This window comes from Mercenaria mercenaria, chromosome 1 (assembly GCF_021730395.1).
Source record: "Mercenaria mercenaria strain notata chromosome 1, MADL_Memer_1, whole genome shotgun sequence".
Classification (NCBI taxonomy): domain Eukaryota; kingdom Metazoa; phylum Mollusca; class Bivalvia; order Venerida; family Veneridae; genus Mercenaria; species Mercenaria mercenaria.
In genome coordinates, this window is record NC_069361.1 from 73,323,433 (window position 1) to 73,343,835 (window position 20,403).

At 35.9% G+C, this 20,403-nt stretch overlaps 2 protein-coding genes across 2 annotated transcripts in view; both read left to right on the top strand.

The window, feature by feature from the left end:
* Nucleotides 1-20,403, top strand: part of LOC123534208 (adipocyte plasma membrane-associated protein-like) — a 77,677-nt gene that overhangs the window by 44,965 nt on the left and 12,309 nt on the right. The gene's annotated exons all lie outside the window — the stretch shown is intronic.
* LOC123534185 (deubiquitinase DESI2-like) lies at nt 4,503-19,110 on the top strand. Its single transcript, XM_053517721.1, is given in 7 exon segments — nt 4,503-4,618; nt 10,985-11,102; nt 13,757-13,833; nt 15,666-15,705; nt 15,707-15,762; nt 16,547-16,688; nt 18,877-19,110. Coding segments are annotated over 6 exon segments (588 nt in total). The 5' UTR covers nt 4,503-4,618; nt 10,985-11,063.

A 20,403-nucleotide genomic window follows, 5' to 3' on the forward strand; every position in this document is an offset into this window, starting at 1 on the left:
CCTTTCCGCGGAAAAGGCTTAACATGCCACCTCTTTATTATATGTTTATTAAAGGAATCATTTATTCATTTCCTCATATTATATTTAGCAATTAAATAGAATTAAATTATGAAAAAATACGAATTTCGATTTTTTTATAAATTATAGACAAAATATAAGTCAGCGCATTAAACACGCTGATTAGAACGAGCTTGGGTCTACCATATGTATGCTATTGCGAATTATTTAAATTTTCAAGACTCATCACACTGTTCTTCTTCTTCTTCTTAAAAGAGGCAACATGTAAGTTTAAACTTTATTTTATGAATATTTTATATCTTAATTATGAGGCAGTATAAAGACATTTAATTACAAAATATCGCATTAAGTGTTCATCTAACAAATTTCAAAACATATTTAAATGGTAATATGATGAATTTATCAAACCATTGAAAATGCCTATACATTAAATATATTGCTACTTATCAATGTATCTATAATGTATATGTATACACCACAAAAGACGCAAAATTTACGAAAGTGACTTGTTAAATGTAAACGTAAATATATAACTTATAATGAGATATTTTTTAAATGACAAATTTAAACAACAAAGCTGAATTTACAAAGAGCGAACAACAACAGGCCAGGAAACATTAATTACAAACAATGTGATCAATTCTAAATTGGAATTTCAAAGTATAAAGTTACTCACAATGTTCATCTATTTGACCACCAAAGTCAGTGTGTTTCATCACCATCAGCATTATCGTCACTTTCGTCACTATCATCGTCATGACCATCATCATCATAATCACCATCACCACCACCATCATCATCGTCATCATCATCATCATCAACATCATCATCATCATAGTCATAGTCATAGTCATAGTCATAGTCATAGTCATAAGTCATAGTCATAGTCATAGTCATAGTCATAGTCATAGTCATAGTCATAGTCTTTGTTTGTTTGTTTTGGGTTTAACGCCATTTTTCAACAGTATTTCAGTCATGTAACGGCGGGCAGTTAACCTAACCAGTATTCCTGGATTCTGTACCAGTACAAACCTGTTCTCCGCAAGTAACTGCCAACTTCCCCACATGAATCAGAGGTGGATGACTAATGATTTCAGACACAATGTTGTTTATCAAATAGTCACGGAGAACATACGCCCCGCCCGAGGATCGAACTTGCGACCCCGAGATCCATAGACCAACGCTCTTACCTACTGAGCTAAGCGGGTGGGCATAGTCAAAGTCATAGTCATAGTCATAGTCATAGTCATAGTCATAGTCATAGTCATAGTCATAGTCATAATCATATTCATATTCATATTCATATTATTCATATTATTCATATTCATATTCATATTCATATTCATATTCATATTCGTATTCACCATCGTCCTTATCATCATTATCACCATTATTATTTCTACTGCCGAAGTTACCACTACCATGATTTTCAGTAGCAAAATCTGCTCTATCATATATAGCGTTGCCTAGTGATCATTTTGAACAACATCGTTATTATTTTTACCTCTAGTTATCAGTGTTATTTAAGACTTGAAGTTGAACAACATCGTTATTATTTTTACCTCTAGTTATTAGTGTTATTCAAAAGTTGAAGTTGAACAACATCGTTATTATTTTTACCTCTAGTTATTAGTGTTATTTAAAACTTGAAGTTGAACAGGAGTAAAACTGATTAGGATATAAATGGGCTGTTTTGGGCAGATTTTGATTGAAAATGATAAGTAGGTAAAGTGCAATTTTTCAGCAAAATGAAGATAAACTATCACATCATCACTGTTTTGTGGTGTATGTTAGTGCATATTCACTGTCTGAATATTGCTTATTTAAATGTTCATATATGAGTATGGGTATATGCTGTAATAAAAGTGAGTAGTTCGTGCATGTGCAGTTTAGAGTACAATATGATAAAACAGGGAACAAAATAAGCCTCACCAGGTAAAGCTAGTTATGAAGTGTGTCGCAACTTTAATTATTTTGGAGGTGACATAAGTTACTGAAAAAGCCCTAAACTCTAAAAAGCTGAAACGTAATATATTTTTGTGCAATTAAGTCAAGTACTCATACAATATAAAGTGAAACTGACACTTTTATATGAAAGATAAATGTCAGAGAATGACTTGTCCAATAAAGTACATATCTTTGAATATTTATTCACCAAAACGGCGTAATTTCAGTCACATTATGAACAAGACAAAATGTGTACTGTGGTTGTTTTAGTATTTTTAAACAGGAAGTTAAGCAATAGTTAAGTTATATTTGGAAACCAGAAGTCTACCTTGTATCCCTGGACTTCTCTGATGGATGAAGATTTTTAGATAAAAAGTCTCCCTGTACTTGGATTCAGTTTTGTTGTATTTTATTGTACTTTGAGAACGTTGGGTCCATTCAATATCTATATGATAGAATTCCGCTTAGACCGGTGCTGGGGGCTTGAGGGTGTTGCACTTTCCATTAACTCTAATGAACAGACTCAATCAAACCAAGTCTGCTAATATTTGGCTTGATTACTTGCAAAGGATCTTCACATATATTTTATCAGAAATTGCATTTTTTTGCAAGTTTCCATCCCCATATTTTGCTCATGATGATTCGTCGATCGACCAATGAGTTTCCATTACCGATAACCCAGGACTGTGTTTAGTCGAGGACTTTACAGGTTTTGGGTCAATGGCGTGGTAGCTTAAAGAATTAAAGGCCTAGATCTTGGCAGTGGGCTAATGGATTTCTGTCGAACAATTCAGAGGAATCGTTTCTTTTTGAATCTTTTTCCTCTCTCTAGATTTCCGATTATTTTTCAATCATTAAAATAACTTATTTTTGTGAATCGATGATGTGTATCTAATCTCAGTTCCAAGATAATTTTCTCATCTTCTTTACAGTCATTTTTTCTCAGATTAACTCACTTTTTCGATCATAAATTAACTAGTTTTAAAGCATATTCATGTCTTTTCATTCATAGTCCATAGTTAAATGTCAATTTGACTTCATGTGGAACGGACCGTTTGCTGATGTTGATATAACTCGTGGCCCAATCCATTTGTATATGTTACTTTTGCGTTCATATTGTTGTATATATGCCTAATAATAACAAATACAATAAATTTTATTAAACTAATGGATTTCCGTCTTTATTAGCATATTTGGTGGCTAATGACTTTATACACGAGCATTTTTGTGTTTTACATGCCACGCCTTTTTGTTTCCATTACGTGTGTTAGAGATTCACCTGAAGGGGATAACTTTTATTTACACTGTCCCGTGTCTTTGGAACATGGTGGGGTAAGAGTGAGGTTGGGTGCACACCATAAACCGGTTTAAGCTCCCCAGTGGTGTTTTTGCCACTGACCGTTCCAAGGCGGTGCCCCACTGTGTTCCTTTGTTTGTTCGTTTTGTCCTCATGTGTTGGCTTTGTGTGTTTGCGCGTGTATGTGTTGTGTGTGTGTGTGTGTGTTTTGGTGTGCACGTCTGCGTGCTGTGGGTTTCGTTTTGGGGAGGCTGCGTTTTTGGTACGTGGCATTCCCTGTTTGATATTTGTCTTTGTTTTTTTCACCGATACGATAGAAATAGATTAAAACATGATATCTTAGTTCATTGTAATTATATAACATACAATTTACAGGTTTCATGGCTTTAATTTGCTTTTTCACCAACTTTTTTCAACTTAGCCTTTTTGCATAATATGTTATCTTATTAAGCATCATTGGATGGGAAAGTCGTACAGCTTAAAATCGTTGCCCCTTTTGTTCTTGTTTATGTTTATGTTTTGATTTATTTCATTTTCTGTTAGTGACAAGGCTTTTGAATAGTCAAGCGTCGCTTTTCTCCAACAGCTCATGGTGCTCTTTTTTTCCACAGTTTAATTTGTGCTATTAGTTGTTTGTATTTACTACAAATATATGGTGCATAAGTTACTATTGAGCTCTATGCATGATCTTTTAGTTGTTTTTGCCCTATTTGTTTTTATATGTTTTGTCTTCTATATTAATATGCATATTTCTCAGACTTCCTGCATGATGTATGTTTTAATTCAATTGTATGTTCTGTTTTTAGGCACTCTGAAGATGTACAGTCTGTTCACTTTAGTTTTGTATTGTTGATATGTTTTACTTATTGTATGAAGTGCTGGTAGTGTTATAATTATGTCGACTGGTAATACAGCTCGTAAATTGATTTAAGCAAATCAGTATTTTGTCTTTACTTTTAGTTTGTAATTGTATAACCTATTATCATTAATAATTTTATGTAAATTGCATGATGTTTTATCTTTATTTATGAGTTTGATCTCTTATGCATTTATTATCAAATATATGCATGTGTATGTCAGCACGTTGTTTTATAAATATTATATAGATCTGGTTATACTGAAAATGTTTTGATTTACTACTCTGTATATTTGTAGCTATGGAAAATGCAGTTGATTATATGAAGGAACACTCCTAATCTTCATCAAAAATAAATCAAATAAATGAGCACATATTCAGTGACGTCATTCACACTTCCGGTTCGCCAAGCCCAAGAAAAAATATCAAAACAAAATTTAGCAGCACATTTTCGGTTCATTAATAGGGAAATGAAACGCATACTTCAGCTTATTTTTAATGTAATTGTCATTAACCAGAATAATTCTCTTATTTAAATAGTAGTGATGTTTATGCCTCGGAAATTTGTAGTTGAAATTATTTCAAAGAAGACGGATGACTCATTTTTGATGCCCTGAGCAGTACTCTGTGCTCTAGGGTGTACTATATTGTGGTCACCCATTGTGTCATTGATTCCTCTGTTAACGCAGTTGATACCTCAATTTTTCAGGGATGTTTTCTCTCGTGAACTGACTCCGGTAAAATGGATTTTTGTCCCCTCAGACCCTAGTCCAAAACATTAGATATGTACATGCTCATTTTACATTCAACATTCATTATTTTCTCATTTTACTTTTTATTTTCAATTTGCATTGTAACATCTAAAAGGGCCCTTATCAGTAGAATCAAAGAGCTATAAAAATAAATAGATCGGCAACTTGAAAGGCATATAGAACAAATCTCGCCAACATCCCGTGACAACTGAGTGAGATCTCGTTTACCGGAAGTAACGCGTTCTCCACGCGCCATTTTGTATGTGAATGCAATTATTCATCAATAAATTAATTACCGTATAACTACGCTTCTTTTGATGGTAAGAAACGTGTACTTTGTGTCTTAAGACTATTTCAAATTAAACTATAATGTTGTTTTGGAAACTAACATGTAATTTAATTGTAGTTTTAAAGGTACAAATTGTAACTACATGCTCGCCGATGTTTGTTTTTACTAAGATAATGCCGATTCACGCTCTGACACGAGATCACGCGAGATTACAGTCAGTTGCCATTCTGTGTATTTTATACTTCTTTGGTAGAATGTAGCATTTTCTTACATGTAAAAACTAAAATATACAATGTACGCATGTTTAAACAGTTGAACCTACCATTATTTATCATATTCTAGCGATATCATGTTGAAATTTACCTTTAAAACCCTAATACTCAATTATAATTCAAGGGTTCAACACAATAGGGGCGTATCTACATATAATAATTATATGTAGATTCGCCCCTATTGCATTGATATGTAAATTGTGTACACTTTTCAATTCATATTCCGCAATTTTGTATGTACGTTCAGCAGGTTATAATATAATTTAGAATCGACTTAGACGTAAACTATTTTCCACGTGAACTATTTGCGAGATGATCAAGAAGGAAAATATTTTGTCTAAAATTGATTCTAAAAATAAGTTGTGTTTACACAGCATTCGGAATAGACCGGCAATGTTGCACAGCCTACATGGCGGAGTGCAAAGAAACAAGTGTATATTTATACATAAAAAAGTTTGGGTTTTTTTTCATAATTTGTTACCTAAGCAGTTGAAAAAAGGATTTCTTTCGGTGTAAGTAGTGTTCTTTCACTTCGGATTATGTTATATTGTTCATAATTTGAAGATCTAAGGCGACCAGGAGGTTTGTCATGCGCTCACTACATCTTATGCATGACGATCCGATAAGACCTGACATGTACCGATAGATGTCAAAATGTAAAAATATATTATGTCAGGTTTTATCTATAAAACTACACTGACCCAAGTTGAAAAATTGTGTCTTTTTTTTCCCCCACAGAAGTCAAAAACTCCTAACATTTAGTTGTCAAAAAATTAATGAAAGGTTCTGTTGTATCTATAAATTGTATCTGAAATCCATAATACACACATAACAATTATCTTTTAGGAAAATCTGTATTAAAACATTCCAATGCTGCAGAATATTTCTCACAGCAGATGTCACTGGAAATGCCAACAACATACCCTGGGATGATGGCGATAATAAAACGTAGTCGTTTATGTTCATTTTGTAAACTGAAGGGAATCATTAGCGGTTAAAAAAAATTTGGATATGGACAATGTGGATGCATCCTTTTTATGCCCCCGAAGGGAGGCATATAGTTTTTGAACCGTCTGTCGGTCGGTCTGTCAGTCTGTCCGCAATTTTCGTGTCCGGTCCATATCTTTGTCATCGATGGATGGATTTTCAAATAACTTGGCATAAATGTGTACCACAGTAAGACGACGTGCATTGCGCAAGACCCAGGTCCGTAGCTCAGAGGTCAAGCAGGGGTTCCATTTGACCCGGGACCCCGGGTCCGGACCCGGGAGATTTTCAAAAGACGTTCAAACGACCCGGCAGAATACTTGCCTGTGCGTCCTTCGGGACCCGGGGCATTTTCCTTTGATAATCCTTTCTCTTATCATTAATTTCCAGCAGTAAAACTATTTCCACGATAGACACGTGTATTCAAAATAAACACTCGCGGTCATGCCCTCCTGCCTTTCTGCCTATGATCTCTGCTAAATCCTGCATTTTCTCCTGTAGACATGCTTCGCTGATTTTTTTATCAGCAAATTACGTCACGGCGAGTGCACATAGGTAACAAGAATCAATGAAGTGTTGAAATTAATTGATAAAGCGAATCACGTGTACTGTCAAAAAGGCGCCAATTATTAAATTATCGTAAGCAGCTGATTACCGAGCATGTAAAAAAATGCCCTGCAAGGTTTTTTCATGCCAACTTTAAATCAGACCATTGTTTAGTGATCATATCGTAATTTCAACAAGAAACCTCACAAATTTTGATGAATTTTAAAAGCAAAAATGAGTTTAGAATGTCCGTTCACGGGTCTAATTACACCCAATGTCATATGCATATTTCCAAAATTCCTTAATAAAAACTGACTTTCAATGCAGTTTTTAATGACACGTAGCATCATTTTTTTAGGAACTTTCGCTGATTTATCTTAGTTTGACAAGTAAACAGAGCAAAAAGTACTTTCCGATGACATTCTGAAAGTGTACCAGTATCTGGATAGTACATTTTGGATACATTTTTATTTTTTTTATAGAGTGTTCTAGCACTTTTCTGTTATTAAAAATGAAATGAAATATTGAAAAAAACCCTAATCAAAATAATATTAATTTTGATAAATATTAGTTTACAATATGAGACTATAATTATGACCTGAAACTGACATTTTTATCATGCTGTAACATGATCTTGGGTTTATTGTTTTCTTAGGTAAAGATCTACGTATTACTGTATAAAAAATATAGTCAATTATACGGACATGTTGGGACTCCTGTATTTTGGAAAAGGACCCTTCAAAATTTGGGCCCAAGGGTCCTGGGACTCTTGGGTTTTCGGGTCTAGTGGAACCCCTGGTCAAGGTCACACTTAGACGTTAAAGGATAGTGCATTGATGGGCGTGTCCGGTCCATATCTTTGTCATCGATGGATGGATTTTCAAATAACTTGGCATGAATGTGTACCACAGTAAGACGAGGTGCAGTGCGCAAGACCTAGGTCCGTAGCTCAAAGGTCAAGGTCACACTTAGACGTTAAAGGATAGTGCATTGATGGGCGTGTCCGGTCCATATCTTTGTCATCGATGGATGGATTTTCAAATAACTTGGCATGAATGTGTACCACAGTAAGACGATGTGCAGTGCGCAAGACCCAGGTCCGTAGCTCAAAGGTCAAGGTCACACTTAGACGTTAAAGGATAGTGCATTGATGGGCGTGTCCGGCCCTTATCTTTGTCATCGATGGATGGATTTTCAAATAACTTGGCATTAATGTGTACCACAGTAAGACGACCTGTCCTGCACAAGACCCAGGTTCGTAGCTCAAAGGTCAAGGTCACACTTAGATGTTAAAGGATAGTGCATTGATGGGCGTGTCCGGTCCATATCTTTGTCATCGATGGATGGATTTTCCAATAACTTGGCATGAATGTGTACCACAATAAGACGACGTGTCACACGCAAGACCCAGGTCCGTAGCTCAAAGGTCAAGGTCACACTGAGACGTTAAAGATCATTTTTCATGATAGTGCATTGATGGGCATGTCCGGTCCATATCTTTGTCATTCATGCATGGATTTTAAAATAACTATGCATGAATGTGTGACACAGTAAGACGATGTGTCGCGTGCAAGACCCAGCTCCGTAGGTCAAAGGTCCTAAACTCTAACATCGGCCATAACTATTCATTCAGAGTGCCATCGGGGGCATTTGTCATCCTACGGAGACAGCTCTTGTTGTATTTAAATTATTGAAATAATTATACCAAAGTTGGCATGTTAAAAGGCAAGGAATGCCTGACAATAAATTGCCTTAAAGGCTTGAAAGTCATCATCAGGCTTTTCATAAGGCTGAAAGAATTTATAAAATCGGACCACTATCAAAAAAGATATGGCAGTTTGAAATAAAAAAAAAAACGGCTGATCATGGAGGCAGCCATTTTAGTGTGTTTATGATGTCATTTACACACTGCTAAATTCTTTATTCTAGAAATTCAATAATTCCTCCATTTTATTATGTTGCTATGGAAACAAAATGGCCACAATTTGATCAAATATTTAAACGCTCATAACTTTCTAATTTTTAAGTCGATTTTGAAAATTCTTTCACTTCTTTAAATGATTTAAGAAATCCTTGCAGATGGAATTAACATAAGAAAAACATAATTTGCCTTTCCCTTTAATTGAATTGAATAGTTATTCCACAATTTGCCCTTAAAAAGAGTCATTGTTGTCTAATTCTATCCACTTTAGGTCGGTTTTAATGTTGGGATTTTTTAAAAATGTTAATTTATTGTCAAGCCCCCTTGCGATGGGCTCGATATAGTCGCCACCTTTGGCGGTTCGGCGTATGTGCGTGCATGCGTCCATGCATCCGTCCGATTTTGTCCAGATCATAACTTTGACATGCATGGACCAATCTTGTTTATATTTGGCATGAATGTTTACCTCAATGAGAAGGTGTGTAATAGGTCAAGGTCACAGTTGGAGATCAAAGGTCAAATTGAAGTTTGTCCTGAGCATTTCTTCTTCATGCGTGGTGGGATTTTGATGTAACTTGGCATGAATGTTCACCATTATGAGACAGAGTGTCATGCGCAAGAACCAGGTCCCTGGGTCCAAGGTCAAGGTCACACTTGACAGCTGGCGGGCTCGTCATTCTGCCCGTGGGCATACTTGTTTAGTTTTACGCAAGAAAATGTCAATCCTATTGACACCAAATCAAAAGATGTCATCCCCAAAACTCCTGACCTGACTATCACAACTGCTGCCCAACTCGCTGCTAGTAATACTGCATCAGTTTCAGTTTTATTATCTTGTCCCCAGTCAGTTATTTATGATGCTTTTTCCCCCATTTTAGCAGAACTGATACATCTCCTAAATCTGAAAAGTATCCCTGTTTCATACTTTGGTGACCCTGATTTTAATAAAATATCAGTATGTTTCAAACATGTTTTTTTGAATGTATTTTTTATGCCCCTGCCATAAAATTGGGGGAGGGGGGGCATATAGTGTTACCCCTGTCCGTGTGTGTGTTTGGGAAAGGGTGGTGTTCATGTCTGGGCCATAACTTTGACATGCATGGTCCGATTTCAGAATAATTTGACACAAATGATAAGCAGCCAAGGATAGACGATATGTCATGCGCAAAACCATTCACTAGCTCAAAGGTCAAGGTCACAGTCCTTGGTTAAACTTAGGCTTACTTAGCCAATTTTCACTACATATATACTGATAATGTGGTCGTGTCCGGTCCATAACTTTCACATGCATGGTCCGATTTCAAAATAACTTGACACAAATGATAAGCATAGATAGACGATGTGTCATGCACAAAACCATTTCACTAGCTCAAAGGTAAAGGCCACAGTCCTTGGTTGAACTTAGCCAATTTTCACTACATATTCAGAATACTAAATTTTCTTGTTTTCCTACAATATTTTTTTTTTGTAAATAAATAGGGCCAATAGTCCTTCTTTTAGGTTGTGAGCAGTACCATGCCTGTGACCTTTCTCTTGTTGCGGGGGCATCCGTGTCTGTGACACATTTCTAGTCTAAAAATACTTCAATGCTTTTTAGTGGAAAAAAGTCTTTGGGAGGTCTCTGGCCTTTATCCTTGAGCAGTCATCATGATGAAACTCACACATAATGCATATTGCTACATTGACACAAGATTACAGACAAGTTCATTAATGGGCAAGATTGTTTGAATATCTAAGAGTTATGGTCCTTGATTTAGTAAAATTTGCGTTATTTTCACTTGTATTGTAAACCATACAACTAACTTGTACAATAATTTGGGTGAGCAGTATGGTTCTGTCCATTACATATGGTTCACACAGACCAGGAAAAGTCGTTGAAAACAATTTTTTCTGGAAAAGTTCTGAAATTTGAAACTCAAATTTTTTTCATGAAAAAAGTCAACAAAATTATCAAAAATAGCCTTTAATTTCAGAGTATTTCGTTGGAAGTAACAAAAGATTACCTGTATAATAAATTTATAAACAGTATTTTTACAATATTCTTCAAAATGATTAATATACATGTCAAATATGTATAAATAACTGATTACACTTTTCAGATATGATGTGAAATGAGCTAACAAAGGTATCTCTGACATTGTTAGTGCCTAGAAGTGTTGTCCAGCACTAACAGCAGAAATGGCGAGGGAACCGGTGGTGGTCAATATTTACGACATGGTAAGTACCTGACCTGGTCAGTGATATTGAAACTAAAATTGTGATGCTTGATTTTATTGTCCAGCCCGCATGCGGAAGTGAAGACATAGTTGTACAAATGGCTGTTCGGTGTATGTGTGTGCGTGCGTCAGTGCGTGCATCCGTTCAGGTTTGTTTGTCTGGGCCATAACTTTGACATGCATGGAGCAATCTTGATTATATTCGGCATGAATGTTAACCTCAGTGAGACAGAGTGTCATGCGCAAACTAGAGGTTCCTATCTCAAAGGTCAAGGTCACGAAGGTCAAATGTCATGATCTTGTCCGGCCCATAACCTTGACATGCATTGAGGATTTTGTTTATATTTGGCATGAATGTTAACCTCATTGAGAGGGAGTGTCATGTGCAAACCCCAGGTTCCTATCTCAAAGGTCAAGGTAACGGAGTTCAAAGGTCATGTCAGATCATGTCCGGCCCATAACTTTGACATGCATTGAGGAATCTTGTTTATATTTGGCATGAATGTTAATCTCAGTTAACCCAAGGTTACAATCTCAAAGAGGGGGCTCAACATGTTGCCCGTGGGCATCTAGTCTGACATGATGTTATGATCGTGACTTGATGATATGATTCTAATTTTAAGAAATAGTAATGATTTTTAGCTAACTTGAGCCAAAGGCTCATGGTGAGCTTTTGTGACCACTCAATGTCCGTCGTCAGTCGTGCGTCGTGTGTCCGTCAAATTTTTTTTTAAAAATCTTCTTGAAAACCACTGGGCAGAATTACACCAAACTTCACAGGAATGATCCTTGGGTGGTCCCCTTTCAAAATTGTTAAAGAATTTAATTCCATGCAGAACTCTGGTTGCCATGGCAATGGAACTCTGACCTGCATTTTGGCCTTATTATGCCCCCTTTCAAAGGGGCTTTGGACTTAGAAAATCCTGGTTAAAGTTTTGCATGCAAGTACATACAGCCATTACTTAAAGGCATATAGATTTGAAACTTATTTTTTCGTTTTCTAGATCAATTACCAACCTCACTGGATCAAGTCCCATAACTCTGACATGTATTTTGCGCAAATTATGCCCTCTTTTGGACTTAGAAAATTCTGGTTAAAGTTTTGCGTGCTTGTTTATGATCTGCAGAACAAATGCAGATATTAAGTTGAAACTTCACATGTGCCTTTGGGGTTATATAAAATTAGTTGATAGCATCAAGTCCCATAACTCTGACATACATTTTGGTCAAATTATGTCCCCTTTTGAACTTAAAACTCTTTTGATATTTTAACATTTTGGGTGATATTTTCCTGCTTCTGGGACAATATTTCGAATAGTCAAGCATTGGCTGTCTTACGGACAGCTCTTGTTTATATCAAGCCATATTGAATTAATTGTATAACATGTTTAATAAAGCTTTCTGCATTTGAGGTTGATACCTAATGATGATGTATTTTAGTGATTGTATTCCTCTAAAGGTCCGAATGCTTATAATTTTCATGTTCCATAGATAAAATGCAGAAGGGCAGGATTTAAAATGTACTCCTTTTAATGCTACACATAAACTTACACAGTCAAAGATATAAAGGACAGCAATAACAAGAGATAAAAAAAAAATGCTGTTTGGATAATAAAAAACTCAAACAATTAATAAAATGTGACTTGTGAGATAACTGTCACACTGTACCTGAAATAGCAAGTAGGAGAAAAAAAAACATATTGTAGTATGTTCATAGCATTAAGTATGTGTAGCCATATTACAAACAAAGGCCTTTGATTCTCCCTAAATTGTTTTATAACCATTAACTAGTTAATTGTGCATATTTGCATACAACTTTTGAAAGAAGGTTATTAAGGCAGTAACTGCCATCTTGTGCCTAGTATGTTTAATACTGTACGTTATGAGCATATGTAGTCTCTTAGTGAAATACTGTAAAATCACCAATATACACGGGTATCTGATTTTCGTGGTTATATCAATCCACAGAATTTAATCACAACACACACATGATATTACCATTCATTTTACCTCCATGAATTTTCCTACAAAATAACCTTTTTGGCCCAAACCACGAAATCTATAACCACAAAAATAAATGATTTCACAGTAGTGGTGTAAGAACAGTGCAACCTATTGTGAGTGTACACCACTAGATAAACAGAAATCGTCGCACAAAGGACAGTGTTTATTATTAAGAATTTCTTGGGAAAAGAAAAAAAACGTGAATGTCATTGTTAGGGAGGTTTTCAGTCCTGAGAGGTGTCGTTAAAGAGAGGGTACACTGTTCAGTATCAAATTAAATTTTTATTTCAAAGTGATACTGAAGAATAAAAGAGAAAATGTTCAGAAATATAATAATTTATAGAATCTACGGTATATGTTCAGCAAGTCAGAAAGTTACTTGGTAAATTTACTAATGGATGAGCATGTTACCTCATAACATAACTGACTTGTATTAATCAGCCTGCATTAAAATCTATGTTCAACAGCTACACTTTAGAATTTACTAGCCTCATTAAATTCCACTTGCCTGAATATGTGAACATGTTATTTAAACCAATCTCAAATGCTCGAAATATGAAGATATTGAAAACTTGCTAGATTAATTTCTGTGTGTGTATATATATATATATCAGATGTGTTAATAACTTAATTGTATGCTATTGTTTTCAGTATTGGATAAACGAGTATACCTCACATATTGGAGTTGGTGTTTATCACTCAGGAGTTAGTATATATGGTACAGGTAAGTGGCTTTTTGTGGCCCCCCCCCCCCCCCCCCTATGAGTAGTGGGGGCATATAGATTTGGTCTTGTCCATGCGTCCGTCCGAAGTTCGTGAAGCGCCTAGCTCAAAAAGTGTTTTATATAAACTGATGAAACCTTGCATGAGTCTTTATCATGATATGAACTTGCGCACCTCTTATTTTTTGTCTAGCTCCGCCCCCTATTTTTAGAGTTATGGCCCCTGAAATAGTCAAAGATGCACATTTTCACCTTGTGACGCGCCTAGCTCAAAAAGTATTTGATATAGATTCATAAAACCCTTTGCAATATATTAATCATGTTTATGAACTTGCGCACCTTTCCTATTTTTCTTTTGGGGGTCCGCCCCCTATTTTTAGAGTTATGGCCCCTGAAATAGTCAAAGATGCACATTTTCACCTTGTGACGCGCCTAGCTCAAAAAGTATTTGATATAGATTCATGAAACCTTGCATATATATTAATCATGATATGAACTTGCGCACCTCCTATTTTTCATTTGGGTCCGCCCCCTATTTTCAGAGTTATGGCCCCTGAAATAGTCAAAAATTGCACATTTTCACCTTGTGACATGCCTAGCTCAAAAGTGTTTGATATAGATTCATGAAACCTGCATGAGTCTTATCATGATTGAATGCGCACCTCCTATTTTTCATTTGGGCCCGCCCCCTATTTTTAGAGTTATGGCCCCTGAAATGGTCAAAAATGTACATTTTCACCTTGTGACAGACCTAGTTTTAAAAGAAATTTAATATAAATGGTTGAAAACTTGCATAAGTCTTTATCATGATATGAACTTGACACCTGTAATTTTTGGCTGGCTCCACCCCCTTTTTTTTAAAGTTATGGCCCCTGAAATAGTAAAAAATGCACTTTTTCACCTAATTATGTACGTTAGCTCAAAAAGTATTTAGATGTAAATTCAGGAAACCTTGCTGGAGTCTTTAACGGTGATGTGACCTTGCACACTTGGCATTCTTATTGAGAATCTTGCTCTTATTACAGAGTTATGGCCCTTGAAATAGCCAAAATAGTGGTTTTTTTTGTTTGTGGATGCTCATAGCTCAAAAAGTATTGGGCCTAGAATAATGAATCCTTTTCATAAAATGTTTGTTGAGGCAAAACCCCATTTAGACTGCAAACATTTGAGTTATTGCCCCATATTTGTGCAAAGTACCAGTGGGGGGCAAAACCCTGTGTCTTACAGACACATTCTAGTTTACATAAGGTTGGTGGTTTTATCAAGATGACAGCCCCTAAAAAAATAATTCCAGAGAGGCACCTGAAGTCTTCCTCCACCATAAGCTGGAAATAGGCCATATGGCATATAATTGTGTAAGTCTGATGTTAAACCCAACAAAAACAAAAGAAAACATATATAAAAAGGGTATGTTAGCTACATTGTTGCATTTGAGCTCAAGAAATGCATTTGAGCATAGTTTCTCTTTTGTGTGACTGTTGGTTTTTAAATGTCTTGCTCATTTTCTCATTTTTTTCATTTTACAGGGTTTTGGTCCCATATGAAATTAAGACAGTTTTAGACCATGTGTTTTAGTACGTACAAAACTACATTTTGACATTAACCTTTAGCCTGCTGGCGGCAAGTGATTCTGCCTTTGCAACCATTGCAGACCAAGATCAGCCTGATCATGGTCTGCACTGTTCGCCATTCAGTCAGTATATTTTTGGTAGCAACCCTTTCAGCATTTAAGGCACTGTCCAAATCGAAAGATAGACAAGTTCATTATAGAAATTTAGCAGGTGAAGAGTTGTCTCTAATTGTATGATACATACCACTTTAACCAAAGTATATTTCAGGTATGCCTATGGTGGCCATCCATTCCCTATGTCTGGTGTGTTTTGAGATTATCCCCAAAGATGCAGAGGATCTTGGGGAACATTCAAGTTTAAGTAAGTTTTACTTCTAAATTTATATTGTAATGTTTCCCAAAGGGCTGTTTAAAGTGTTTAACTGATGTATTTTTAAAGAAATTGTTGTGCAGAAATTTTAAGCCCATCAGCGATAATTTTTCAACACCATCTCAGACATCTAAACCATCAACCAGACTTTACAGGAATTTTTCTCATTTCAACAGAGGGTTCAGAGGGGTTTGGCTTGGCTGTCAGAGCAAACATGTAAAAATAGACAAATCTAACAGCAATCAACTTTTTTAGTTTGATTTTAAAATAATGTCACACAAAATGTTTTTGGGGATCTTTACTGAGAGTGTTCAGATTATGAGATTCATCAAAAAACATGGCCGCAGGGGTATGGTCTTTTTTTCTCTGTAATGAAGTATATAGTGGAACCTTGAAAATCTTGTCAAAAATGCCGGTCCAGTTTTAAAAAATACTGTTACACAAAAAAACTTTAGATGAATATGATCCCAACTTTAACATTTGCTGAAACTGCTTGCCTGGGTTTCAAATAATTTCACATAAATGTTGCTTAGGTGACTGTACAAAGAATGATCAAACTGTTCCAATTTGTCAAGAACATGGCATTTTTTCTAACTTAGAGATTCAGTTTACAGAAAGTCTCTGTAAAAAAACAATTTGCTTAAAGCTGTCCAATTACATTTATCCAGAAAATTGATACACTGTATGTAAATGACATTTTTAAAGAGTGTTTTGTACATTAATATTCATTTAGAATGTAAGCGTTCATAAAAAATTTATTCACATATTTCCTGTTTTAGAAAATCTGTAGTACTGGGATCAACAGACTTCACAATGGATGAAGTATCTAAGATTGTTGAAGAGCTGGGAAAACAATTCAAGGGAGATCAGTACCATCTCCTAAGTAAAAATTTGCAACCATTCACGGCAGCATTAACCAAGGTTTGTTAGTCACTTGAGGAGTAATTAAAGAGGATTTTAGCTGTGATAGACTACTTCAGTTTGTCACATCATATCCTTAAACATTCATCTTTGTATTGCCGCAATAACCTAGGGGTTAGAGTGTCGGCTTAGAGTGCGGAGGTTGTGGGTTTGATCTCCTGCCATATCATACCATAGAGGTGAAAAATGTTAACAGCAGTTCCCTTGCTTGGTGTTCATCATAAAAAGGGAAACTGGCTTTTTAGCTCACCTGTCACGTAGTGCAAGGTGAGCTTTTGTGACCGCTTGATGTCCGTCATGCGTCGTGTGTTGTGTGTCAACAATTTGTAAAAAAAAATCCTCTTCTTAAAAACCCCACTGGGCAGTTTTTCACCAAACTTCACGGGAAATGAATGGTGGCCCCCTTTCAAAATTCCCCAAAAGAATTTAATTCCATGCAGAACTCTGGTTGCCATGGCAACCAAAAGGAAAAATTTGAAAATCTTGTCAGAAACTTTTTAGCTGGATTTCAAAAAAATTTTGTAAAAATTTTCTCTAGGGACCCTCTCCCAAAATTCCCTTTAAGCCATTCTGTTTCGGAAAAAAAAACATGGCCACCGGGGGCGGGGCTTTTTTTTCCTAAAATGGCAATATTGTAAATTTCAAAAATCTTCTTCAAAACCACTGGGCAGATTTACACTAAACTTCATGGAAATGATCCTTGGGTGCCCCCCCCCCCCCCCTTATCAAAATTGCCCAAAGAATTGAAATCATGCAGAACTCTGGTTGCCATGGCAACCAAAGGGAAAAACTTTAAAAATTTCTTGTCCAAAACCACAGTAGCTAGGGCTTTGATTTTTGGGTAGGGGCATCATCTAATGGTCCTCTAAAAATTTAATTCAAATTACCCCCCTGGGGTCAAATATGGCCCTGCCCTGGGGTTCATATGGTTTACATAGGCTTATATATGAAAAAACTTTGAAAATCTTCTTGTCCAAAACCATAGGGCCTAGAGCTTTGATATTGGTTTATGTAGCATCATTCAAATAGTCCTCACCAAGTTTGTTCAAAGTATCCCCCTAAGGTTAAAATATGGCCCGCCCCAGGAGTCACATGGTTAATATAGACTTATATAGGGAAAAATCTTCTTATCCAAAACCGCAGGGCCTAGGGCTTTGATATTTGGTATGTAGCATCATCTATTGGTCCTTTACCAAGTTTGTTCAATTTATCCCCCTAGGGTCAAATATTGCCCTGCCCAGGCTAGGATCACATGGTTTAAATAGACTTGTATAGGAAAAAACTTTAAAAATCTTCTTGTCTGAAACCACAAGACCGGGCCCTTTTGATGTTTTGTATGTAGCATTCCCTTTATGGTCCTCTACCAAATTGTTCAAATTATTGCCCTGGGGTGAAAAGAGGCCCCTTTCCCTGGGGGTCCATAGTTTTTACATTTATATTTATATAGGAAAAACTTTAAAATCTTCTAAATCAAACTGAAGGGCCCTAGGCTTTTGATATTTGGTATGTTGCATTGCCTAGTGGTTCTCTATACCAAGATTATTCAAATTATGCCCCTTAGTTGAAAAGAGGCCCCACCCAGGGTTTTTCCCAAGTTTTACATAGACTATATAGGGGAAAAAAATTAAAAAGCAAAGGCCGAAGGCCTTTTGTTTATTTCGTATGTATCATGCCTAGTTGATTTCTAACATGATATTTAAATTTATGCCCCTTGGGGAAAAGAGGCCCTGCCCCAACCTACTTTCTTGTTTTTTAAGATAAGCCTTGAAATTTGGGTGACATGTAGTTTGCACACTGATCTTAAACTGACTTTCAGTGACCATGAATATGCCCTACGGGACCTACTTTCTTAATATTTTAGCATCATTTTTGACATTTGTTATGTGTAGCTCATATTTACTCAGGTGAGCGATCCATGGCCATAATGGCCCTCTTGTTTTCTCATACCTTCATGGAAAATGTAATCAGGAATGAGAGGGTCAAGATGATAAATATAAGTTGTAGAACTTACTTCACAATAGACTTAAAAAGATTAGTATTAAAAAACATCCATATAGCTTAGGGAAAGCTGGTGTAATGGTGACTTAAAGGCTAACGACATAAACTAACTTCTTTTCATAATTTGTTTTAAACATGTATAATATATATAAATGACGATGGATCTTACAATGCATATGTTACATTGCAGATTCTGTGTGGGAAAGAACCCCCAAAGCAATATAAATAGACGGGCCCATACGTGAGCCCGTATCCATTCCTTGAGCGTGCTTTGCCAAAGGAATGGCTCACTCCAGTTGCTTTACAACATGTGATAGAGCCGGCTTCAGAAATCTCAAGTTCTGAAGGGGCTGACATCCACCTTGTGCCAAACTCTCAGCGAACTAATAGGCACCTACTTACTCCCCCACCCCCTCTTCCGTGAGTCCAGTCCATCAGCCCCACGGAACCAAATTCATTTAGCAGGGAACCAAACGTCCTGATGGGGACTTTGATCTTACTCAGATTTAGATTTAAAATTTGTTGTTGTATTTATGTGAATGGTATTAGATTGTAAATTCGGGACCAGCTCGAATGATCAAGTCCATGTTGCTGTGAAATCAGAAATGTTCGGCACATGATTTTGTTACATTCACATTTTCTTTTTACAAACAAACATCGTTGTCGGGTATATGTATTTAGATACAGTTAAGCCTGCCCCGTAGCTCAATAGGGAGAGCGCAGTCTACGGATCACAGTGTCATGAGTTCGATCCCTGGGCAGGGTGTATGTTTTCGTGACGTTTTGATAAAAGACACTGTGTCTGATAACATTCATCCTCCACCTCTGATTCATGTGGGGAAGTTGGCAGTTATTAATGGAGAACAGGTTTGTTCTGGTACAGACCCCAGAAACCACTGGTTGGGTTTAACTGCACGCCATTACATAACTGAAAAAACTGTTTTAAAAAAGGCGTTAATCACAAAACAAAAACAAACTATAAGAAATTAAATAGTTAATACTCAAATTTTTTTTCCTTTAAATTTTTGCTGTACTGTAATGGGTTTTTAAACCGCAAAGTGGTTCTGTTCTTAAGACTTTATTGACATTTGGAGCAATGTGAAATATCTGATTTTATAGTACACGGGCCTCGTGCCGATTGTTAAGGTCCTTGACTTAGAATGACTTTCCCATCACTGCTGTGGGGTTCAAGATGGTGACTGTTAACTGTGTCAGTGTGGTGTTAAACTGCATAAAACAAAACAGACCGATTTTATGCTATGTTTTTAATCAAATCATTGATTTCTTTTTTTTTTTTTTAATTTTTTTTTTATATGATTTTTTTTAATATAACAAAAAGCATCTGATTACATTTAACATACAGTTGAACTTCTGTGTTTGCATGTTAAATTTTGTCCATATATGAATATTTCGTAATTGAACACAATGTTGTTTGTGTTTTCATTCTTTTTTCTAGTTTGTTTTGATTTTATTTTTTAAGAAATGCAAGTAATTTCAGTACATTTTAAACAGATGTCTGTTTTTAAGCTATGTTTTGAACAATTTTCTGCATTTGTGTGTAATTAAAAGAGCAACATTTAAATATAGTTTATTTTGTTACAATATATTTCATAAGAGGTTCTGTTGTTTTTTTTGGGAGTCTTTTAAAACATTTAGGACACTTTTGTTTTTATTAGAGTTTGTTCCTGTGATAAGTAATTCCAGTACATCTCTTTTA